General features: G+C 38.1%; 1 protein-coding gene across 1 annotated transcript in view; it reads right to left on the reverse strand.

The window, feature by feature from the left end:
- SPTBN5 (spectrin beta, non-erythrocytic 5) overlaps positions 1 to 25,954 on the reverse strand; it is a 92,548-nt gene that overhangs the window by 47,525 nt on the left and 19,069 nt on the right. Inside the window, exons 15-34 of the mRNA XM_025151299.3 lie at positions 25,585 to 25,715; positions 24,150 to 24,401; positions 23,214 to 23,501; positions 22,370 to 22,616; positions 21,391 to 21,530; positions 20,118 to 20,217; positions 18,339 to 18,509; positions 18,078 to 18,242; positions 17,091 to 17,317; positions 16,099 to 16,285; positions 15,442 to 15,642; positions 14,379 to 14,495; positions 13,465 to 13,628; positions 12,005 to 12,137; positions 11,024 to 11,169; positions 9,955 to 10,069; positions 8,037 to 8,147; positions 6,733 to 6,912; positions 3,927 to 4,130; positions 2,567 to 2,716 (exon numbers count right to left, since the gene is read on the reverse strand). Coding sequence (XP_025007067.2) covers positions 2,567 to 2,716; positions 3,927 to 4,130; positions 6,733 to 6,912; positions 8,037 to 8,147; positions 9,955 to 10,069; positions 11,024 to 11,169; positions 12,005 to 12,137; positions 13,465 to 13,628; positions 14,379 to 14,495; positions 15,442 to 15,642; positions 16,099 to 16,285; positions 17,091 to 17,317; positions 18,078 to 18,242; positions 18,339 to 18,509; positions 20,118 to 20,217; positions 21,391 to 21,530; positions 22,370 to 22,616; positions 23,214 to 23,501; positions 24,150 to 24,401; positions 25,585 to 25,715 — 3,429 coding nt within the window. The remainder of the gene's footprint in view (positions 1 to 2,566; positions 2,717 to 3,926; positions 4,131 to 6,732; positions 6,913 to 8,036; positions 8,148 to 9,954; positions 10,070 to 11,023; positions 11,170 to 12,004; positions 12,138 to 13,464; positions 13,629 to 14,378; positions 14,496 to 15,441; positions 15,643 to 16,098; positions 16,286 to 17,090; positions 17,318 to 18,077; positions 18,243 to 18,338; positions 18,510 to 20,117; positions 20,218 to 21,390; positions 21,531 to 22,369; positions 22,617 to 23,213; positions 23,502 to 24,149; positions 24,402 to 25,584; positions 25,716 to 25,954) is intronic.

Genomic DNA, 25,954 nt, shown 5'->3' on the forward strand with positions numbered 1-25,954 from the left:
TGAAGGAGGGGACATATGGCTGACTGTGTTATTCAGATTACCAGTATAGAAATCCATTGGTGTTTTGAAACTTCCCTGGTAAGCTGCAGGTAGATAGTTTGTTACTGAGCATAATATCTGAGAAATTGTGACCTATTTTTCCATCTTAAAACAGTAACTGTGAGAATGCTATTGCAATTCTTTTCATGCACAAACCTAACACAAAAAACAACAGTTCTTCAATCACTTGTAATCTTCTGAGAATTAAACACAAGCTGAAATGAGAAAAATGATAATGATTCTTCATTTTCATAGCTGGTGTGTTCTTTTCAACCTCAGCATTCTTTCTTTCTTTCTTTTAAAATCAGTTGTAGAAGGTGGTGGAGAAAATATATGGAGCATGCAGTGATGATAGTTCCCTTACTCTCTATACCTGCACATACGAGAACACTTTGTTGTCATGCTTCTGTGTTTATTTTGTTGCTGTTCTCCATGACCATAAAATAACATCTGTGCAAAGGGATGCTGGAAGCAATGGCCCATCTACACCTTATTACTCCACCTTTTGAACATTTTTGAACACAGTGAGAACAACTTGGATACCCAGACCCTTGAAGGCTCTTACAAAAAATACTATTAGAGAAAGATTCTGAGAACCGAACCGCCCTTCATGTCCCTCAAGGTCACAATCTTCATTCTCAGGCTTTGCTTGAGCTGAAGAAAACTGTGGTAGAGGTAGGCACTGTGTCTGATCCTACCTAGAGAATTTACCATGACCATGATGAAAATCCTATTTTATCGTAGTCTACTTCACAGCATATGGCAATGATAAACTCATCTAATAAAGAATTAATATGAACTGCAGTTTATCTGCACAGAATGCACTGGGGGCATAATGAAAATATCAGTTGCGACTACTTTCATGTAAAAGTAATACAGTCTTTTGAAACTGGGATTCACAACTCAGGGCAAGAAGAAACACTAGTCCCTAATAGCTATCATAATATTTACCTCTGAGGTATGTACAGCAAAACAGATGCCATGGTCACGGTTGCTCTACGTGCTGGCTGATCATATTTCATGATAAGAGAAAAGATACAGTTGCCAAAATTTTTCAGAGTTTACATTTCCCTGATAATTCTATCTATGTAGGAGTTTAGCAATGGTGTATCACTGCTTGGAAGGCAATTGAAAGAGATATAATACTTAATTAAAAAAGGCAAAAATTGTAACAACTGAACATTTTTACTTGGCAGAATCATGCATTATTTTATCCCAGAAACCCGAAACTACGTGCAACTCTCTTGGTATCATGCCTCAGCACAAACTGAGAATGTAGGTTTTATTTGCAAACTATGCCACTTGTAGGGAATCGTGAAGATATGCATTTCTCACAAGCAATGGATTAGAGAAGGCTTCAAGCCCATGTGCCCCAAAGAGTTGAGTATCAGTTCACGGAACAGATCAGTGTCACTTTTCCAAAAAACCAGAGTTCAGCACAAATCAAGTACCATTGTTTTGTGCTGCCAGTGGTCTTGGAGAATGAAGGATTTTTCCTTAATAGGAAATGACACTGAGATACAACCTTCGCCAGCTTTGTTCCAACTCTTCAGTTTGGCAAACTTCAGCCCACCAATGTGGCTTGCATGCTAAGCCTCAGCACAGTTACAGCAATCTATTATCTCATGAATTCACACAGTGCGACTTGGGAAGGACACTTGAATTCTTCACTCTCAGTTTTGCAACAGTGAATGTCAGACCTCAGCCTGGAACTGTTTTAGATAGTTCCTACAAATTCAGGAAAGTGCAAGAAAGACGAAAGACACTTTGATATTGGTGAGAAACATACTTCAAGAGCTGCAAATGATAATACGAAGAATATCTTGGTTTTGCATTAACTACATCAACCCTTTATTTTCATGAGGGGGCTTTTGACACAAGCTCATCTTTCTCTGCTACATCAAAGATAAATGATTATTCCTTCTGGTCAGATTCTCTCATAGATCTCCACACTGTTCTCAACTCCCTTGCAGAAAAGAGAAGGCAGCTCCTATTCCTGGACTAATTCACACACACATAATTGTCAACATCAATTTTCCACCAGTTGCATTTCCCCAGCACTAAATTTCAGCCTGGGGAGAAGTTTCCAGCAACACCTGCAAATCTGTTTGTCCTCCTTCAAGCCCTCTTTATGATTCCCCATTTTTCTGCAGCTTACAAATTAGCTTGCCAGTGGTTAAGCACTCAGTACGCTGAGATCTAACTAAAGCAAACTAATACTAGACTGTTGTCTCCCTCTTCTGTCAAGGTTCTCATATATTATCTCTTTTATTTATTTGCAATTACATAGCTTTGTGGCAAGGTGTAACTTTTTGTTTCTGCTTTCTCCCCATCAGAAAGTGTGAGCATCTTGATAAATTGCTAGTCTCCAAGTGACACTGCAACACAAATAACAAGAAAAAGTGTGTTCTCTATGCACAGACTTAAGGATTTTAAGTTGTAGGTGCATAGTAATGTCCCTTTTAGTTTAAAGAGTTAAAATGCTGAAAAATTCTAACTGCTTATTTCAAGTGTACAATTCACATACCTCCTGCGAGTTCAGGAGCTTGTCCAGGTGATTCCAATCCTTGTAGAACATTTGTTCTTGATGTATTCTGTCCAGCCACTTCTTCTTCTGTTGCCATTCACTGTATACTTTGTCCTTCTCTTCCAACAGAGCTTGTAGCTTCTGACGAATCTGAGCACAGTTTCCAAAAACTCATGTTGGTCATTATACACCATGGATGAGAACAAGGTGGGAGAAGAAAGATCATGTGGAGTCTTGAATAAACTCCATAAATAGCACCAAAATTATCAAACAAAAGAAAAGTAGAACAAGTTCCAGCACTTATATTTGGGCAGAGAGATAATAAGACAGGTGCCTCATCTCAGGTACAGGAGAATGATTGTAACAGCACATATAGCAGTCCAAGTCAAGAGCAAATAAAGGTAACTGTTTCTCAAGTGTACCTTCTGGAATCAAGTCCTACTTATGTTATCTTTATTAATAACAGTGCAATTAGTAGTGTTTAAAATTGGGATAGGACAGATACTTATGTAAGTTAATGTCATAACTTATTCTGCTATATTCTGCCAATATATCTCAATCTTAGATTTCATGTATTTTCAGTTTCCAAATTCTGCATACCTATAGATCTTCTATTACTGATTTTCTCTGCATTCGTCTACAGGCAAAGGACTTTTCAGTCAGGAAGACTTCAAGTTACTATAGTTATACATTACAACATTAAATGAATTCTCAGGAAATAGCATGGTCAGCTGGGAGAATAGAATTCCAGTTTTCTGAATATATTCAAGAGATGTTACTGAATTGTTGGGGAGAAGTAAACCAGTATCTACTGGAAGAGAAAAAATGCTATAAGAATTTTAGGAGCTATTTGTCCTGAGTAAACTAGCATTTTGATTTTCGTCTTTCATGTCTAGGGATTTAATACATTGGCATAATTTCCTACTACAGAAAACGTTCCAACTGGTTTTAAATTCTCTGATATGCTTATTTTCATTTTTGGTTGACAGGTCTTTGGTTCAACCTGTCTGGTATGGATTTAGAGCTATGATATGAAGCAGAAAATTTGTGTGAAAATTCAGTTTGGGAAGCATGTAGAATTATCTCCACTGCTCAGAACATACCAAGTTTCTTCAATAAGCCCAGCTTTACTGCAATGGGCCCTCAGGACATGCCAGCACCCATCTACTGTTAAGGTGGGAAATGTTTCTGTGCCCAACCTAGATAGCACTCTGAGGCAAATGTTAGTCATGTTTATGAATATGTATGAGTGTATCCATGCATCTGCATGATTACAATACTGTATAGTTGATAATGATAGTTATACTAGTGTTGAGTAGTTGAATGTGTTCAACTTTGAACTCAAATGTGTTTCATTTACCTCTTTTGATCTTATTTCCTCATCTTGCAAGAGTGACTGTCCAAGCTGTACAATTTGATTATACTTCTCTTCTTGTGCTTCAATCTCAGCCAGTAGCTGTTGATGCTGGGTAAGTCTCAGGCTGCTAGTAGATATGTCCCGGATAGTCTCCTTGGCTCTCATTTCCCTAATCATTTCTGATGTCCATGAGAAATAGTCCCACACCTGAAACCCAAGAAAATGTGGAAGTTAAGGTTACATCTCAAGCTTGAATTATCAGACAGAAAAATCATATCCTGATCATTCAACAGGTAATAAAATCATAAAGATGAAAGAAAATATTTAGTTAGGACTTACAGCATTGTTATGAATTTCAACCAGGGAATGTAACATGACTGCAGAATTTTTTATGTACTATATTAAATTATACACGATTTGTAATATCATAATCTTAATCAAACTGGGTTATACCTCAGTAGTGACACTATGATACTGTTTATTACCCTTTAGTCCATTATTCCTTAAGTATTTTCTGCATGCTGGGTTAAACAATATATCTCACTCTACTTCTCTATGCCTTAGCTTTGGCTAATAGAAAATCCATTCAAAACTCATGTAATATACATATTATAAAATGAAAGAGAATCAGAATTTTCAGGTGAAAAACAAAAGGTGCTCACTCTTAATAAGGTGGAAAAGAGGCATGTTACAATTCAGAAAATGTTTATGTGTATTAGGTATGCAGATTTGGCTCTGAGACTGCCATAGAGACATAATTGTGGAAGGAACAAGTGTGTAGCACTAGTTTACTTTCAAAACCTGATGACCAATGAGCACATTTACAGTATCTTAAGATGTCAGAACATTCAGTTGTAGGAATTATGAGCAAGAAAATTCTTGAACAAACATCTGAGAATTATTTTTTGATTGAAGCTGACAGAACTTGTGCAAGCAAATAATTTAACATTTTTTGTCCATCTTGATTTATAGCACCTTTACTTTGGGCATCTCATTTGAATCTGTAACAGGTGTTGTGCTCTAATGAGTTACATGGTGAAAAACAGGAACACAAGGAACTGTAAAAAAAAATCTCTAAGTTTAATTCAGTTTTGTTATAGTTGTCTTTGGATGATCTCATTTGCTTCTGAGGTGGTAAATGGCCTTCTAGTTGCTTGGTGTATTTTAGAAGACTGTTACAGACAGTAAGTGCTGAAAAAAAACGCTCTTTTCCTGCAGAAAGCTAAAAAATTATCTTATGAATTGTTGTTGACTTTTCCAATGAAGGAAAATAGCCAGTGGAAATAGTTTGTTGCCTATTCCATCTTATCCACAGATTTTTATCCCCATCATTAAAATTGAGTACAGAAAAAATAGTTTCAGAAAAGAACCATACCATTGAAATTGGTCAGTTTGGGATTCTGAGAGTTTAAACTCTAAAGCCAAGATATTTTTATCATAAAACCAGTGAACACAGATATTTAATTAATTCCTATTGATCACGACCCTTTTAAAGGGGCACATGGAGTACATTTGTAATTTCTGTTTACAGAACCATAATTCATGCACAGTTGAATGCCACTGAGGACACTGACATTACACTTGGTATAGTGCAAATGTCTAAGACTCCTTAAGATTTCAGATACACACTGAAAAAAAAAATCTATACATCTCAGAATGCTTAATGCAATGGAACAAGTCAAAAGCCAACAAAGTATTGTTTTTGGACTGACAATGCCAGCAATATTTAAGGATTGACTAGGCATCAGTCTGCACAAAGTTCAGAAGAGGGGTCTTAAACAATTCAGAAGCACTGGATATGTCTGTCTGAATTCTGATTCCTTCATATAGCCTATTGGAAAATTTGGAACCCCCTGCTGTTACTGCATGCTATCATTTAGGGAGAACCTTCTCTTCAATTACATACTCGTGGGGATGCAGAGAAATACACAGGATGATTATACAGAATTCTCTTTTCATGGAAAGACTTACTGATTTGTTCATTATTTGCTTTGTAATCTAAGCACAATGTCATGAAGAAAAAAGCCCCACGTAAGATATTCTAGAAATCTATATTAGCTACTTCTTCACTCCCAATGGAAGCACAGAAACAGTCTGACAGTGGTCAGCATTCATACAGAAAGATATTCCCTTTTGTATATACAGTATTTGGTAGAACAGGGCATCTTTGCTGTTTTGGTACCTACCACTCTAGTACTTGTACCAATAATCTACTAATTTGCAAAGATGTATCACAAGTGATTTCACTGAAAGTATTAACATCTGCACAGTATTCCATGGCAAGCTGTGTTCCCTCCTGAATTCTAAGATATGGTTATGGGTGATTGCAGGTAACATTATTATGCTGGGATCACTGTGTTTAAGCAACTCGTGAGGTTGTTGCCGTGATCCAGCAAGGACCCATGAGTTGTATTTAATACATTTCATGAAATAAATTAACTGAGCATTATTGCATGCCCAGAGAGAGAGAGAGAGATAGAGAGATCCAACTTCTCACCACTATAAATAGAAGCCTGCATCTATTCTTATTCGTTATTCAGTGGAAGAGTCTTTGAAAAAAAAAAAATAATAATAATCTATCACTACTCCTGCAAAGTGATGACAATTTCTGACAACTATCAATAATCTCATACTCTGTAGGATGCAAGCTTCCCTTATCCTCTAATACCTTTCTAAATAGCTACAAGCTCTTAATCAGTTAAGAACACAGATAGTGCCTGCAGCCATTCACATCAACCTTTGCAGCTCAGAAGTATACCTATGACTGACAAACATGTATCTCTGTGTACAAGGGGACAGAAGTGCTTACTTGTGCCTGAAACTGGTAAAGCTTGTGTGCTTGTTCCAGAAGCTCCTTACGCAGTTGCACTTTAGACTTCAGGGCCTTCCAGTTAGTCACTATTGCCTGTTGCTTTGCTTTCAGGCCTGATGCCTGCTCATTTGAGCAACGAGTCAGCACATGATCTGCAGAGTGGATCAGATCCTGCAGCTGTATGCAGGGAAAAAAAATTAGATAAGAAAGAGAGTCATAGAGATTCAGCTAATATAAAGAAAATTATGACAAAAACTATGTTAATTTTAAAGCAAATTACAATTCAAGTAAAATTTTCTGATCCAAGTTTTCTCACGCTAAACAAAAGTATCCCTAATTTCAGATGGAATAACAGTGACATCCAGTGTTTGCTATGGCTCATCACAATAAACTTTTTTAAACTAGACAGATTTTGTTTCTCATTTTTACCATTCTTACTACATGAACAATGCAAACATTAGTCATCTATACCTTGTTTTCCCCAGTGACTATACAGATTAACTGTGACTGCATTCTATTCATGCACATCTCATGCTCTTCTACCTTTAAAAGAAACAAGGAGCTGGTGGCACCAGTTCCAACATTTTCTGCTGTAAGGCTAAGATACGAGGATACTGAAAAGTGATTCTGAGATACCAACTTTAGTGATCTCAGTATAACACATATTGTGTTAACAATACCATTAAATGAACAAAACAAAGGGATGAAGATGAAACTTGAACTGGTTTCTTTGGTCTGGTTAAAGCTATGCAAATCTACTGTGTATGAGGAAGTTTTCAAAGCAATAGCTGTTCTCATGAGCAGACACTTTTCCTAAGTTTTAGTAACAAGCCCTTCTCTTCTTTCTCATGGTCCAAATTCTAATCCTCTAAATGTATTGATGGGGCTGCTGCCCCATCTTTCCTGCTATAGTACTCTATAGTCAATTAACATGTTTTGTTTTCAATTCAGCCTTTCTACTTTCTACTCTCTACTCTCCTGGATTTTTCATTCAGATGTAATCATCTGGAATGCTTTGGACTATGTGGTAGACACATCATAAGGCTTGGCATAATCATACTTTTCAAATAGTGATTAAAAATATCCCTGTGAATCACTTCAATAGTCAGTACTCATTATAATATGTGCCTTATCTACAAGATTGTAAATGGCCTACTTATATAATCACCTGCAGATCTTGAACATATTAAAAAAGCAGGAGACATGGAGGAAGAGCCTTAGAATATTCCAGGCTTTCATGGAATATGTTCATAATAGTACACTGTGATTATATATTAAAGACCACAAATGACCTTCATTACCTGCTGCTCATTTCCAAGGAGCTCATGTTCCAGGGCCACATGGTTCCGGAGCTGGGTTTGCACACCTCTCATGTCCTTCGCAACATCATCTGGAATACTTTTGGACTTCTCCTAGCAAGGAGAAAAATCAGAGCAAGCTTTGTTACTCACTACTTATAAGCAAAATACACCAGCAGTCTACTTTAGTCATGCTGTGCATGCATACTGCACTGGTATGGTCTACTATTTTTAGTTACTCAACTATGACAAGTAAAAGGAAGCCATAAAATTCTGTCCTAGCACACCTGTCCAAGTAACTCCCTGGTAAGCATCAGTGATTAAGCTACTGAATTAGACTGTGAGAGATAAAGGTTTAAGTCTTTCCTTGATCTGACAATAAAGAGAATGTTTTACAGGCTTGGCGATGTGAATTAATCTTGAATAGCCACTGCAGTGACATACAGTGAATTATTAAAGTAGCATTAACAACCACTAGTTTCAGGCCATTCTTTGGAATGCAGATGATCTGTGAATCATCTTTACACAAAGCTTTAGTTATGCATGCTGGGAAAGATTAGTTAAGTTTGGAAGAAAGAATTACTGTAAGGATGAGAGACACCGAATGATTCTATCACTAGAACAAAATGTTTAGAAACCAGTTAGGTGAAAAAATCAGAAAAATGTTTCTAATCATAGAAGTGCATTTCTGTAATAGATTCAGAGGTTCATTTGGGATATGAGCAATACCTCTTACTAAGGTGTTATAAAAGGAGTTGCGTGCTGTAGTAGCCTATGATATGACTGCACTGTAGTTGGCCACCTAAGAGAGACTTTCCATTACTATGTTCCTCTGAGAAAAAGGCATTCCTCGCTAGACATCTGATCAGGAGATAAATGAAGGGATGGGCATGACAAATTGCTCTCCCACTCAGCAACAAAGTTTATTAACAGGAAGCAATGCAAGAAGTGCGTACTGTTTACCTGGGCCAAACTCAGCATAGGAATAAATCAAAAGTTGGTCTGTGGAATGTTTCTAAATTGTCACTTGTCACAGCTACAGAATTAACTACTTCATTCTTAAAGTTAAGTATGTGCCAGGTTTTGAAAACTTGAACTGGTATACAGTAGAATATATGACATTTGATTTTCCATTTACATTGGGGAAGAAAACAGGAATAACATAGTTGAATAGGGCAGCCTTTGTCAGTACAAGCAAATGGAAAAATCTACTACACTTAACCCAGAAAAGCTCTGTTGCCTTGCAAACAGTGGAAGCTCTGTTGTGTTGCCTTCTATACACATCTGCAGTGAGGAAACCACACCTCTCAGTACAGCAACGATTTGGTTTCTTTCCAAAAATTCTTCAGGAGTCTTAGATAAAACAGAGACCTGAATCATTTCATTGATTTTTTGCTCCTCTCCCATTTTCGTACGGGGAGCTTGAAAGTATTGCTAGTACCTATCACTAGAAAAGAAGAAAAGAACTCATTTTTGGCCCAGCTTTTGCACCAGGTCACATAACTACCTGACTCAGGCTTAATGGTCACTGTAAACCACTGGAGAGTTCTCTCTTCAGCACATAAAGCTACAGTGGTGTAGAAAAAAGGAAACAGTGAGACAGTATAGAGTTTCTAGGGCTTGATGACCAAAGAAAACATTAGTACATGCATTACAATATGAGACAACTTAGTTCAGGCTCTACTTGGCTTATCCCTAGCTGTACTCAGTTTCACCAACGGTTCTCATAAGGTGAACAGGCAGGTATTTAAAAATTACCCAGAATTTTTTGTTTTTACGCAGTTTGAGCAATCATGTGAGTTTCTTACTGATATATTTTAGAAGACGGCAGAAAGCATGCTGAGAATCGTAAGAATACTCTGCAAACTAAGCTGAAATGGAAATTTTCTTTATATAAAATCTTCCCAAAGTTTTTTTTTACCTCAATGTGGGCCAGAGCATCTGTCAGATCTTGGTAACACTTGTGAATCACCTCAGCATCTTTCAGCCGCTCACCGCGTAATCTGGTAATTTCTAACAGCTCCTCCCAAGAGTTTCTAGGGAGAAATAGTTAAAAAAACAAAACAGAACATGTAAGACATGCAAACTAGGAGTAAAGGAGATTAACAGTCTGAAAAAAGGCTAAGAACAAGAGCTCCTCATACTTTTTTCAGTCCTGTCATTAAATTCTGTTGTGAAGTGATTCTCTGAGGGGTAGGACATCTGTCACCCTACTCTGTCCATACTTCTCCATCTGCTCCAGACACTTAAATTGTTGCCCATACATGGGCACACCTCTCCAATAGGTCCTTCAGGCTTTATATGCTTCAGAATTTACAACTGGAAGGGGAGAAATACCAGGAAAAAAGAGTCCTGGAGGAAGAATATATACGAATGAGTAAGTAAAAATGAGTATAACTCTTCATCTACATGAATTTGCCTCTGTAAAACTGTCACACTTATCTGGACACTAAATTAATGACTAAATCGTGTTCTCCCCTGATTTCTACTGCCAGGGCTCAGTACTCTGCCCAGCACTATGACTGGCACAGCAGGATTTGGGGGATTGAATCAGACTCTACTAGTCACTGACTCTTCTCTTTCAGGCCAACTTAGACCAGCGGTAGACATAAGAGGCTCAGAACATCTCAATAGCTGCAGAGCAGTCATGGAATTCAAGCTAAAAAAATTAGAAGCAAAAATGATTCAACTGAACTCCCAGCCCTATAGTTAGCTGACCCTGCTCCAAAGGACAAAAGAAGTTCAGTTACCCCTTGCTTGCAAAGATCCTCTGATGCAATTTGCAAGAAAGCAAATCAGCAAACAGATAATGTCTATATTATAGCAGTCTATTTTTAAATGCGGCATGGCAACAGTTCTCTCAGTGAGTAAACCACAAATTTTGCAATTAGAGAACTGGGGGGCCTTACCATTTCCTAATTTCTTCTCACTTCCTCCTCCAGAGTGAACTGAAAGGACAAAGCATTATAGAGCCCACAGAAGTGTCCTACCTTAGGTCTTTCTGCTTCTGCCGGATTTCACGGGACTCAGAATGACCAGCGTTTAGCAAGTTCTCTGCCAGCTGCTGGCAAGTCATAACTCTTTTCCCAGTTGCTTCCAATTGGTGTCGGAAAGTGTCATATTTGGCACGAAGTTGCTTTTGAAGGGAAAACAACAACAACAAAAAGTTGTTGACAGTTGTTGTACCTTCTTGGCTATGAGAGTGACAAGAAACAAGTGACTGCAAATGGAGATGGAGAAACTGACGAGGAGGATATCAGTGACTGGATTTTACTTCCAAAGACAATGAGGAGCTACAGATTGTTAGCAAAATACGAGGTCTGTGATGCAGATACAAGGCAGAAGCATGATTATTGAGGATAGAAATAAACATTTTTTCAATGTACAATGAATTGCAATTATTGAAACAATATGTTTTTACTTTAGGAATATAAACCTTCATTGAGTATTATAACTGAATAATGTAGTCTGAGTTTAAAATTTAGGACACAACATATTTTGAAATAAGTGTTAAAAATAAAGATTTTGAATGGCTATTGATTTCTAATGTGCTGACTTCATAATAATTTATATTCCATGTGAAAAGATATGGGTGTAATGTCCCTACATAAGGAATTTTCTTCACAAATGCTGAAGGTAAACCACACTTAAATATCTGGCTATAAAAATACATAGGAGATTCTCTTTGAGTATCTGAAAGCTTAAGCATTTTAGCATGCAGCTGCTTCATGCAGCTCAGGCCCCATGGTAACAGGATGCATAAGTCCAGCAATGCTGCCTGCCTGACATCTCCAGACAATCATTTCTGCCCACCCTTGATCCTTTTCTATTCCTGTTCCCCAGTGATCTCTGCTTTCATTGTTATACCTTTCACCTTAATCTTCCAAGTTTTCAGGAACAATCTTAGAATCTTTTACAGTCTGACAGCATACAATTCGGTTGATTTTTGATTGGTTACTCAAAAAACTCACCAAGACATGCTCATAATTATTTCCATAGTCTTCAGAGCTGGCTGCTTGTTTCTGCTGAGCCATCCAGTCCTGCAGATCTTCATATTCTCGTAGGAATTCATGCAAGACAAGAGTCTCATCCAGCTTCTTCCCTCTTTTGGGGGGAGGAGATAAGAAAATACTATTAGAATAAGGGAGTACAGGAGAAGGGCAATTAATATCTTTCTTCTTACTACTCTCCCAAAACTCTCCTCAAGATTTGTTTATAAGATGACAACTGTCAACCATGTCAGACTCACTGATAGAGTGAGGTCTATCAGTGGTTTCCAGATAGAGGTTTCCAGAAAAACACAATACCTAGCTGAATGCTCTCCCTGTTTTGTTTCTTTTGTTTGTTTTTAAATGAGAATACTTTTTTTTTTCCTGTCTATTTAAAGAGAATCGTAATATAGATGAAAATTAGAAGGAAATCCTTCTAACTAAAGTTGGTGCACCATGAAGGCAAGTGCTATGAAAGCCATTCTATGTAATTCCTCGTGGATAGGCTCATGTTGCCTATCCATGAAAACTGCTGCAATTTGCTGCATATTTATGATTGCCTAGAGTAACTTATAATAAAGCCTGACACATGACAGGCCTCGCATGGTAAACAAAACTTAAGAAATTGTATACCAAATTAAAAACTATAGTTGAAACATTAGTACTTCCTGGGGACTTAAGAATTCTAATTTTCAGTTTAATGTATTGGCTATGCAACTTGCGGAGCTTCATACCTTTTCTGTGTGAATTTGTTGAGGAGGAGAATACTAAACTGTTCAAATGGGCATTTGTACCTTCCCAACAACAAGCTAGAAGTATTTAAAAACCCTGGGCAAAAGCAAACTGTCTTGTTGTAACTTGCTACTGTTTTAATAGGAGAAAGGAAGTGAAATAAAAATATGTCTCATTCAAGGGCAAAAGCCTCCTTATAGTAGCAATGGCACTAGCCATAAAGATAAGCATAATTTCAATTGCTTTCCTTCTTCTGTGTAACAAATAAAGATATTTTCTAGTTGTTTTCAGTAAGGAAAACTTTCAAAAACAAGGCTTACCCTTCCCTTCCCCTTCTAATATCAGGTTCCAGATAACAGGAAGGAATGTTAGAGTTTGGCATCTCAAATTTTTTTTTACAGGAGGATGATGAAGTGTGAAGAGGAAATTTGGTGGCTTTAAATTCCTTCAGCAAAACGTAGGGGCTTCATGTAGCAATAATAAAATGCCCATAGGTACACAGAATTCAAATACAGAAACAAGCAATTTCCTACATACAATTAAAAATAGGGACATGATGGAACTGATAAAAATCCTAGTGAGGTACCTGGAGATATCTTTGACTGACTTCTTTGAGTCAAAGCCTAGTCAGCTAGGCTTTGAATCAAACATAGTATCCATGGGGCAAGTTAGACTAGAGTCAGCTAAGATATACATTTTCTAGTTCATACCTTGTTGCTGCTAGTTCCTGCAACTCACGGAGTCTTGAGTGAACTTGTTCACGTGGTGCATCAACCTCAACGTACTGGATGGAACCCATGGCAGGAAGATTTTGGACACTTTCATTTAGTTCTTTAATCAGATCTTGGTAAACAGCAATCTCGTGCTCCAGCACCTGTCAAAGAAAAGAGAGAAATGAGAGTCGATTGTCCAAGACTTTCACTATTTCAACTTTTGCGACAGACTATACTGCAATCAATGGAGACATTAAAAGAGGAGAAAAAGTTTTGGAACCATGCGATATTTCCAGGACTTGATCAATTTCAGGCCATTTTCTCTCTCTTTTTTTTTTTTTTTTTTGACTACATATATAATGTCAAACAAGTTAGTTCATTAATTAGAAATTTCTGATACAGTTAGTCAGAGAAAAGTATTCCTGGAATAATACTTAATATGTATCTTTGATTCTAGGAAAAAGATAAAGCCTCTTCATGCATCTGTTGAGACTGAAAGGCAGATATCAGATCATAGTTTTGGTCTCAAAAAATAAGATGAGAAAACTCATTTTTATAGCTTCAAAATCTTTCCTCTCAAACATGTTTTCATGCTAAGAATATTTGTAGAAGCCAATCAAGACCATTTCAGATGTTAGAGTGCATGGTGTTAGTCACCAGGGTGTACTTCTTACAGCCTGGTATATTACACCCATTACTCTCAGACTCAAAGCATGACATGCAAACAAAGAAGATCCTAGTTTTGTTAAAAAAAAAAAAAAATTGCTGATGGATCCATAAATTCAAATAGTATGGCAGTCATTCCTTCCTGAAGCAACATAGCAACTCAATTCATTCACTTTATAACAGATGCAAACTTTGAATGTCTTTTATTTAATTTTTCAAGAATTACTAAAAAGTTTCTGAAATACCTTATGTTTCTGGAGGAGTTTCAATGTTCCATCTTCATCCTTACCATAGTCCTTGCTCATCACAAGTGGACGCTTTTCTGCTATCCAAGCCTCCAGGTCTGAAGTATTCATTAGAAACTATCAGTTAAAGAAAAAGCAAAATAATGTCTGTGTCAACTTCCATAATACTCCTGTTATTCTTTTGACCTAATAAATTTGAAGCAAAGGGTGCGCTATAAGGTCTACTGTAATATCACACTGAATAACTAATAAAGACCATTTAATCCTAAGGGCTACTGTTTCACATGACCAGACTAAGTTGCAGGAATCTTAGAAGAATCTGGGTGTCTTTCCTGATAAGAAATGAACCCAAGGGAGACTTCATTAGCTTTGCCAAATCCCTGAAAAAAATGCTTTCTAAATGGTGTTTAATTTATAGAATCCTTATATAAATTTGAACATATTATAAGGATTTTATTACATACTGTTGCTTTTTCAAATCATATGAAGTAGGCCACAGATTTAAGACATCAGTGCAAAATAACTGAGGTCTTATTCAAGCATCAAAGCTCTAGTGATAAATTTCTGAGGAATTCAAACCACCTATAAAGATCATGCTTCATAAAGCCTACAGTATGGACAGCTGTTTACACATGTGGAGGAAACAAGATCCACATGATTAAATTCCCCAAGGAACATACTTTAGGTGGACCTATGAGTGTTGTGCAAATATTGTTATGTCTGAAAATCTACCTATGTTATCTGAGTGACTGCAATCCAAATGTCCCACTAAAGACTCAATAAATTTGGATTATCCAGATATGTATTTGCCTGTAATTTTTTTTCTAAGCAGGCTAAAATTATGTTCCATTATCTTGTTGAAGTAATAGGGTCAGAAGTCCTAACTTGCTTTAAGTGGAATGGCTTGATCAGTCTCTCAGTATCATTTTGTTGAGTCTGGCCCCATGAGTCTGAGCTGAAGTGAATTCCAGGACCATTAAAGGGAGAGATTTAAGCTGTTGTTCACTTAAAATCTTTGATCCTCTTGTTTGCCTGAAAAAGCTACTATGGGAGCAATTCATACCTCTTGGAAACCAACTGAGTGCTGCAGCTGCTTTGTCCTTTCCTCACAGGCTTTCTCCAGGCCCTGCCAGGCAGTCACAAGTTCCTGGCATTTCTCATTTATTTTCTGAGCTGATGGATGCTGGTTTACAATCATTGTCCTTCCTTTATCCAGGACCCGCTGGACTTGCTGCTTGTGGGCATTCACTTCTGCCTGAAATTCCTGGGGATGAGAAAAAATAAAAATGAGGAAGAAAGGAAGGATATGTGAAGACAAAGAAGTGCTGTAAGTATAGAACTAAGACAGTATGAGAACATGAGAGTCAAAATATTTTACCCAGATCACTGCACAAGAAAAACCTTTTTTCTAGTTAGTGTGAAGTACACTAGCTTTTATCCACTTTTAATGGGAAGAGCTATAATCTTTCTCAGAATAAGAATATTGTAAAACACGGAAAATTTTGCAGCTCCTACAGGAATTTCTTGTTTGCTCTGCAAATCACACTACTCTGCTTACTTGTCCCAGTGTGCTGGAATCATATTTCAATGAATGTTGCACTAGATTTTGATTGTAACAGCCTTCCTGGAGGTAAAGGAGAATTATGCAGGTGCTGGTTTGCAGGCTGTGGTGATGTGCAGTGCGCCAACAAGCCATCATAAACTTGATGAAAGGAGATACCTTGTGTTTTTGCAACAAACTTTGAGCCACATCCAAGGACTTCCCACAGTTGGTGGAACTGGCAATAGGCAGTCGCTCATTAATCCAGTTCAGCTCCATGTCATGGTAATGGTAGAACTCATAAAGATCCACTGCAGCTTCCAGCAGCTTACGCCTCTCATCAAGAGGTGCTTGCAAAGACTCAAACCTAGGGGTCATCCATTAAAACATATATGTTAAACAAAGCCTTATCCCAATCCTGCCAAGGGAATTAGGCTAAGATATCACAGTGGTGATTATAGAACACTGGATACTTCTCTGCAATTAAAACTCAAAGGTTAGTGTTGGCTGTATATACAAGAACTCCAGAAGGTTACTTTTGCCAAGTATGAGAGGGATTTGACCAGGGAATCGGAAATTGGAACAGAGCTTTATGAAGCCGTGATTCTCATGACAAGCCTTGGTCATAATACAGCCTGGCACAGGTCATGCCTGTTGCAATAGATAGTGCCAGTGCTCAGTCAATAACTATCACTTTTCTGATGTAAACCTACATCGAAGGGAGAATACAGTATTACACTATCCATGCCTCACTTTCCAGCCATTTAAGTAATGCTGCTTGGAAGACTAGAGAATTTCAGTCAACTTTTAATTTAGACTAAAAACAATAAATGCAACCAGAGGAGAAAAAACAGTTTTTCACTTTTGAAGCCAAAGGCTTGTCCTGTGATGTTTTAAGGAAGTTAGTCACTTCTGAATATTGATCACTGCACGTTTTATCAAGCAACTGGATGACCTATGGGTAACCAAAGGATCAGAGTAGGAGTGCAGCAGGCAAGGAGCAAATTCCAGTAATAGATGTTGAAGTCTATCACCCAGCAGCTGTGCAGGTATAGACCAAAGCACTGTTGTAGCAGAACTAACAGATTAAATCATTCCTGAATATGGGTCCAAGGTGGAACAAAAAATGTGATATGACATAAGGAGTGGAAATAAAAAGAGTGATACCTCACCTTTTTAGGTATTTTTGCGTTTCATCCAAAATTCTCTGGGAGTCAAAGTGGTTGGTGGCCATTTTCATTGCATGAGACACAATAGAGTTCATTTTCTCTGCCAGCTCGTGTGTCTCATTTTCCAGCTGCCTGTGCTGCTTGAGTAGATCACGGCTGGAGCGCAAATCATGGCCAGTCTCTGCTTCCTGAAGAACCTTCTCAATTTTCTCTATCTTCTTTTTGGCATCCTACAGGGAAAAGGTTACTGCGCACTTCTACTGACCTTGAAACATTTTCTTTCACTCAGCTCCTCCCAAGACAGCTTCTTGGATACAATATTTAAATCCCTATGTCATTTCTTGGTAACACCATGGCCAGGAACCTTTAAAGAGGCATCTCCTGGGAATTTTACTTTGTTCTCCGTTTTGGTGTACTTTTCTTTCTGAGCTACTGAAGTAGATAAACTACATAATCGTATCTTTGAACTATCTTCAGATACAAATAAACCTCCAACGGCTTCAAAGTTTAGCATTTAAATTCAATACAACAATAGTTTAATTAAACTAATACCTGGAAACAGCTTCAGAGTGTATTTTTCCTCTCACAAAATTTGCCTGAATTACTTTTTTAATATAATGCTGTACCTCAAACCTCCATACTGACTCCAAGCTGGCATGTTTGCTTGCATAATCTTGAGCCCCACAGAGAGATTTGATTGGTTTCTTAGTCTGGGATAACGAGTTGTAGTGCTGAGCCTGAGTTCAGTAGCATTACATCTTGGTGCTGGCACTATTATTCTCCTTACAGCTTTGGAGTGAAGTTGGTTAGTCTTACACTGGGTTTTCTCTCCTGAGATTGTAGAAAGTGATCTGTCTTGTGTCCAAACACCTTAAAACATGCTTTTATGTGCAGAGTATTCTGCTCCTTTTTTCAATGAATATTTTTTTATCAACAGAGTAACTATGTTCCTGTGCCAGCCCTCCCCTCTGCACCCCACCACCTCCTGACCTGCAGCAGTTCCATGAGCTGTTCTTGCTGCCCAGCTTGTCTTAACTTGTCACCTCGCTCTATCATCTTCCCATACAATTCTTTCCACTTCTTCTCTAGCTCTGACATCTTCTTTTGGATAGAAGCTGCAGCATAATGGTCATCTTGAATCAGCTGATTTCCTTTCTGGAGAAACACAGCACATCACATTTTTGCATTAGATCAATGTCATGAAGTTTGGGATGAGGTGCAAGACTTCTAGTTTCAAAAATGTCTCTTCACCTTTATCAGTGTTATGAAGTGCTTCTCATTAGCCATCATTTCCTTCTCAGCAGCCTCATGCCACTTCAGTTTGCGTAAAACATTTGTTGGATCACGATAGGATTCATCAGATGCAATCTTGTACTTCTCTTCCATCCATATCAAAAGCTCAGCAGCATCACGGTTGAATTCCTTACAGAAACACATAGGATTAAATAGATTCACATTCTGATTTTGCACGGATTTTCACTGCATCCTTGCCACTAGGATGAAGGCCTGATTTTTTTTCCAAGAATTAGAAGTGTTATATTTTCATATGAAAGTTGTTCTGTATAATCAGCACTTTTAATGAAGAAGTTATGATATTGAATCTTCGTTCTTAAGTTCTGAGAGTAGTATCTTTTAGTCCCTCTTTTACCACAGTTATTAATCTGTTGAATGCTATTGTCAGCAAAGGTTTGCATTTTTGACAGACTATTTTAACCATATATGGTCCAACCCTCCAGTATAACTTTGTGTCTCAGCACTTGAAGCTAAATTCTTGCCAAAAGTACAACTAATAATAATTGTTGTATACAGTCAGCATAGGGTGATGTGTCCCAGTTATGCACTGTATGCTTTCCCTGTAGATGTTTCCCTGCACGGCACCTTACAAGAAGAATAATAATTATACTTAATGTTTATACATTTATTCATAAGCACTCTCAGTGAAAAAAAATACAGCAAACGGAATCCATTTCCACAAATGGAAGTTGAAAAATTTGCATCTACAACAGAAAGATGGGATGAAAATCAAATTCCTTAGGCAAGCTCCTTTGTATATATAGCAAAAAGGAGTATTAACCTTGGCAAAAATGAAACTAAAATGCAAAAAAAAAAACTAAAACAAAACAAAACAAAAAAAAAACTTCTCCTGACTGATGCTTTTCCAACTATAACACAGAATGATTGATTGCATTAAGCACAAGAGAATAAGCATAGGTAACACTGCTATTGCAGAACCTAGCTTCATCTCTTTGAAGAAAAACTGTCACTAGGAATTTGGAAAGTGGGTAAGACATTATCTATTAACGGTTATGGAGCATCACTATCTTTAAATAGTACAAAACTATAGAATATTGCAAGCTGGAAGGGATCCATAAGGATCATCGAGTCCAACTCCAAATTTTATTATAAAGTAAGAAAAGAAGCCTGTTTCTGTAAGTTGCTTGGTCTAGAAATATCTTTCCCCGAAGAAGAAGATGAATGAGCTTCATTTCATCTGCAAGGGTAACTTAATTTCTGAAAAGTCCCTTCAAATACTAGTGTAGTCCCTTCCAGGTTTAGCAAGTGAACTTTCATTAAAACTTCTGCAAGAAGAACTAAGCTAATTGTTTCATAATTTGTGAGGGGCTGACAACATAAAGCTAAATGCACTGTAGCTTTTAAAACATTTTTAAAAGGTGTTAATATTAAAATTATAATGTATAAGGTATTCTCCCTAATTACATTAATCTAGGGTGAAAGGTTAATTTGTGCCAATTGATTAACACTCAGAAAAACAGTAGACAAAACTTTCTGCTGATATTTTTCATTTGATCTCTCAATTTTTGGCTTTTATTTTTGCTACTGTTATAGTTTTGTATGATCTAACCACTACACATCACCTCCTCCTTGGAAAGTGACATTTTCTGTCTCATAGCCAAAGGGAAAATGGAAAGTGAGCTGCAGTAAAAATGTTTGAGATTTGTCCCATACTAAGATGAACAATAAGCCTACTTCAGACATGCTTGACTAAATCTGCACATTCAGTCATTTTACCTGCAGCTGCAGGGAATCCAACAACCTCTGTTTTCTCTTGGAATTGTTCTCTACCAGTCGTTCCCATCTTTGCCGGAGTGTAGCCATTCTCTCTTTAATACTACCAATAAAAAGAGTAAGTTCAATGTTGTAATGATCATATGGGTCCATGATTCTTTTGTATTCATTAGTATCATATGATTGCAATCTAGTTCACACATTTGTTGATGGAAGGGATATACAGCCCTGTTCTATGACCTTGTGCGGCTCATCTGAAGACCAGCTACTGCTTTCCAGTTACCTTAGATTTTCCTTTTCTATAATTGTGTTTCATTAGTGAATTGCAGTGGTATATTTGTCTAAAACACCTAGGCTTTTATTCTACTCAAATATTCCACTGTAACTAGCGATTTTATCTGTGATAAAAGTGCAGTGAGGCACTGGAACAGCCTTGCAATGATAGTAGAGCTGGCAAGATACCTGGTTTTAAGAGTAGTTTTATGAATTTGTGGGGAAAATTTTCAAGTTGCTATCATTTGTAATGACAAAGCATGGACTGTTTGACCCAAGATGTCCATTCTGATCCTATATTTCTGATTTTTGTTTATGCAGAGGTCCCCTTACTAGACTCTAGTGAATTTATAATTGACACTTCAGCTTCCACTACAATATGAAGCTGTTCCTGATGTATTATTATTATAGCAAACATATTAGTCCTAATACACAATACCGGTAAGTGAGAGAAAATTTTAATTATGCAGACATTTAATGTATTTATGTTAAAGAGCTTTTAATACTATTAGTTTATAATAAAAGAACATTTATTCTAGTGTTTTGTAAAATGCCACTTTTAACCTAACTCATTAGACTCACTTGTCCTGAGAGCATTGGATGTTTGTATCTTTTTGAAATATACCCTTTTCTCTGCCCCAATTCAGCAGATCACAGCCTGGGTCATGGTTTGGGCTGGAAGACCATCTAGCTCCAACTCCCTCCTGGTGACACATTCCACTAGACCAGGTTGCTCAAAGTCCTATCCAGCCTGGCCTTGGACACCTCTGAGGGTGGGGCATCGACAGCTTTTCTAGTCATCCTGTGCCAGTGCTTCACCATTCTCATTGTAAAGAATATCTTCCTGATATATAATCTAAATCTACCCTCTTTTCTACCTTGAATCCAGGGAAAAGATTTTAATGTTGATCCGATCGTTTATTAATGCTAAATGCTTCCAGTGGTATTACTGTTTTTTTCTACCTCCCCCTTTGAACAAAAGGAGGAGGGAGTCTGGACTTACGCATGTGATGCAAAGTGCCCACTTTCTATTAGGTCCGCCCCATTTTCATTAAATGCTTCAATCCGTCTCTTTAGCACCATTAACAGTTGTTCAAATTCCTGATGTTGTTTCTGCAGGCTTCGAACAGCATCTACATGATCCTGCATTTAAGAAAGAAAATTTGATCAAGTTTTTTATTAGCTGTATGATTTTCCTGTAGCAATTAAAAACATACTGGTCCTTACTTTCCCCCTTCTCTTTCAGAGATAGACACACCATACATTTAGCAATAAAATTATGTATAATATATTGTGTGTATATGTAGCCTATAAGCAAGCAACGTATATGCTTAGGCTTGTGACATATCTGTTTAACCTGTCCTATGTTTGTTCCTACATTATGGTTCCATTTTCTCTTTTTAAGAAAATCTGTATTCTGCATCTGGGCTAGTATATCCATAATTAAGCACATCTTTATTCCATTTAGTTGGTCCCAAAATAACAAAGTCTTTCAACTGAAAATATAAAAGGTATCTTTGTCCTTCACTGATCTCGTGAGTATTGTCTATATTTGTTTTCTTTTTTTTCCCTTCGCTGCTTTAACATTTTTAAAATACTCAATGAAAAGAAAACAAAAATTGAAATTATTTAAACTCAGGTTTCTATTTCAATGAAAAAATATTAATTATGTTTAAGCTCAAAACCTCTTTTTTTTTTTTTTTGCATTAGACACCCAGTTTGTGACAGCTTTATTTTAATCATCTGCCATGCAAACACAGCAACAGACCACAACTCTAGTTGCTTTTTAAAATGCTTTTGAGACAAGCCTAATTTTCATTATGATGAGTAAGGGCATTAGAACACAAATAAGAACCTGGCAGTCTAGTTTCAAAGTATGAAAATGCCGTGACCATAAGAATTAGGAAGCTGATCTAATTAAGAAAAATGTGTGACTCCCTGGACGTGAAGTAGGAAGAAACAAGATCAGCTGCTGTACATACCCCAAGGTCATCACCCCGGAGAAAAGCCTCATGGCTAGAAAGGGCAGCATTGATACGGTCTCCCTCCCTGTTGAACTTCTGCAATTCCAAGCCATCCTGCAACTTTTTCCATCGCTGTTCCCACATATTTTCCAGCTCTTTGTTCTCCTCGGCAAGCCTCTCCACAGACAGGTGAACATCTCTGGTCCTACTGTTACTGGGTTGTTTTTGGATTATTTTACGCCCAAGCTCTTCTAGCTGTAGAAATCTTCCCAGAGAATGAAAAGCAATACCTTAGTGCATGTGAATATATTAATTCTCTTACACAGCTCACAGCAGTACATAAACACTAAGCTGCCCTCCCTCCCTCTTGCTCTTTCCCTGCTAGCCATCGTTGTACACTACACAGTGCATGTAGTTGTTTGCTCAGGGATACAGGCTGGAGATAGTAGATAAGATTTCTGTATAAGTTGCCATGTAAGTAGACTTTCCCACCAAATGAGCAAGAAGGTCCAACACTATGTCTAGAACTTATAATGCTGCAGAATAGGACTGAAAACGAAGGCATCTGGAAACATAAAGCATAGGAAGGGAAGAACTAAGGGAAGTGAAAGTGCAGGTGGCATTATTCAAGTGTCAAGAGAGCTTGTGAAACTCTACTCCAACAGACATCTCCTCATCCTTGACATCAGTGCAAGAATGCAACAGCTAACTGGATTTTGTGTTCAGCAGTTTTCTTTTTACTCTAAATTCACAAGCATTTAAATAAACAGCATAACTTTCATGCATAATTTATATACACAACCGATGTTTCATTTTCATGGTAGTGTTGAAATATCACCCCATCCTGCTCAGTCCAGCCTACCTTTCCTTCTGAGACCTTATTTCTTTCAGAAGGTCCTGATGTTCCCTCAGCAGTTGCTCTGCAGAAGCCACATCCACACCCATTTCTTCACTTCTCAGCTTCTCCCTGATGCCTTCTGCCCACAGCAGGAGCCTGCGGCTGTCTTGCAGAAAGGACTGTTGATTTTGGGCCTGCTGCAGAAGGTCACGCTTCCTTTGGGTCTCCAACTTCAGGTTTACCAGAAGACTTTCCATGTTCTCCACCTGCACTGTGATGGCCTTGCTCTCTGCAGGGTTGGTGTCCTTAATGCTACAGCAAGAAGTAAAACACAAAAAATTCGAAGAACAGCTTCAGAAATTTGAAGCTTGAACCAATGCTCTTTAAAAGTAATAAATTTGGATATTTACACTTCTGTTAAAATGAAAGTCACCTAAGGCACCAATACTCCAAACTAGCAAAAACATCTGTTTGAAAATATTGTACCACAGAAAATGTACTATAAAGACTCTCTAAAGACTCTGGTAACATTCTTGCGGTTCAGTTGTATCTGTACATTGTGAACATATAGAAGACTCAAAGAAGTTAAAAGCTTTACAATTTCAAAATTCAAACCGTAGTGCACAGCTATTCTTCCTTCATCTCTGTTTCCCTTGATGATCCTCTTTCAGTTCCTAAATTATACCTAGTTCAAAACGTGTGAGAAACTCCCATTAGTACAGGTAACTTGATAAAGTCATGGTCTTGCTGTATTTACAGATTCTTCCCACAGCAGCAAAGCCTGGAAACAGCTACTTCACTAGCCATACTCAAGAGAGAGGACCTCAATTCAATGGGCAAGTTGGCTCCTCAGGCAGCTAAAAAGAAACTTCAAGGGAAATTTCACAGGCTGCTCATTCTCTTTACAATGCCATCTTAGAGAATTAGTACAAATAAGAAAACAAAGAGCAGGTTCCTTACGATTTTGCAACACTCCTCAAGTATTCAATTTTCCTCTCTATCACTAGGATCTCTCTTTCCACTACAGACAGTTTGCGCTTGTCAGACTCCAGCCCAGCAGGTGAGTTCCCTGGTTCCAGATTCCTGAGCTGGCCCATCTTGTCTTGCAGTAGCACTCCTATGCTCTGACAGTCTTCAAGGAATGTCCTCACATCAGCCACTCCGATCAGCTCTGAGCCCTTCTCCTCCTTCAGAGATTCCATATGTTGCCACCTTGGAGGGAGAGAGAACACAATTACTTGCATGTAGCCTCAGTCACTACCCCAGAACTTGCCTTTACCTAAAAAATAGATTCAATTTATAGCCTTCGTTATACAGAATTTTAGCCAGTGTGAGATTTGTTTCTGGGTTGCATTCAGAAAGTAAGGAGAGAAGCATATGATAAACATTCTTTTTCTATTAAGTAAAATTTTGTGTAAAGGATTTAATCAAGATTTCAGTGGACTGAGGAGAAAGACAGTACTTCAACCTCAAAGCTCATCTCAGTGACATCTCAAACAAGAGAATCCAGTTCAGGTGATCAAAACCCCTAAACACAATGTAAATAAACAACACTGGCCAAACTGGGACCCAGCAGTATCTCACAATTCCAGCTGGGTAGAGTTTACAGGAACATGCACACAACAGGTACCAAGCTACTTGGTGAAGTCAAATAGGATTTTGTGTTCCTCTCAGTAATAGTGAAGGGCATCCTCACCCTAAGCAATATCTCACTGAAGGGCACTGCAAAGTCCTGGAAGCAAGATATCGAGCTCAGAGCAGCTAGTGCAGCCCAGGACTGCCCCATTCCTGCAACAGTAGGGACTGTTGGGACTCATGTCTGATGCTAGTTACCATCCTGGGTCTTTCCTGTTCCCTAGGGACTAGCTTTGCCTGCCAAGTCCCTTAGCTCCTAGTTTCCCATCCCATACACGGCAGCAAGCTCTTGCTGTACCGTGGCAGTCAACTCAGGCTGTTTGAACCATGATGTGTCCTCCTCCAATATTCCTGTGGAAACCCCAACCTTTGGGTGCTGCCAGGCTGACCCCAGCCCTTGGGAGCTTCACTTACGAGAGACTGTGCTATAGGGATTGGCCTCAAGTGCAGTCCTGCTGCATCACAGTCCTGCCTCAGCCCAGCCACAGTCCCTGATGAATAAGTCCCAGACCACTGCTGACCCCAGGGAGCATCCCCTACCATTTTGTACCATTCTGTGTGGTGGTGACTGCTGCAATTCAAAAGAGCAAACTTCAAGTACATTTAAAATCCTCCCCTCATCCAAATTCTGGGATTTAATAACCTATCAGGCTTAAATTCTCTCTCTTAAATTCAGCGTGGTTTAGATCAGGCATGCAAAGGTCAGCTGTCCAACGGCCATCACAAAAAATATTCTCAGTTTTACCAGTAGTGCCTTTACCTGGCATGGATTTCTTTCAGCCAAATCTGGATCTCAGTGTATTTGCCAGGACTGTTCTTTCCAAATTTAGTAGCTAAGCTTTCAATTTCTCCCAGCTGGCCTTTCCCTGCCGCCAGTTCTGTTAAAAAACTCTAAAATAGAAAAGTTAGAAAAGAAAATTTAGAAAAGCAGAACTTGAGATTTTTCCAGTTCTGTGGATGCTGCTCTTGATAATTTCCATATACATTCATTTTCTACTTTGTCAGGTGACTTCTGCATCTTGCTGATCATCTTCCTACCCACTGACACAATACAGACCAGCACCTGCAGTTCCCCTGTGGTCCAGACCCCTCCTGGTATACAAACTATGTCTACGCACATGCCCCATTCC

This window comes from Gallus gallus, chromosome 5 (genome assembly GCF_016699485.2).
Source record: "Gallus gallus isolate bGalGal1 chromosome 5, bGalGal1.mat.broiler.GRCg7b, whole genome shotgun sequence".
NCBI lineage: Eukaryota > Metazoa > Chordata > Aves > Galliformes > Phasianidae > Gallus > Gallus gallus.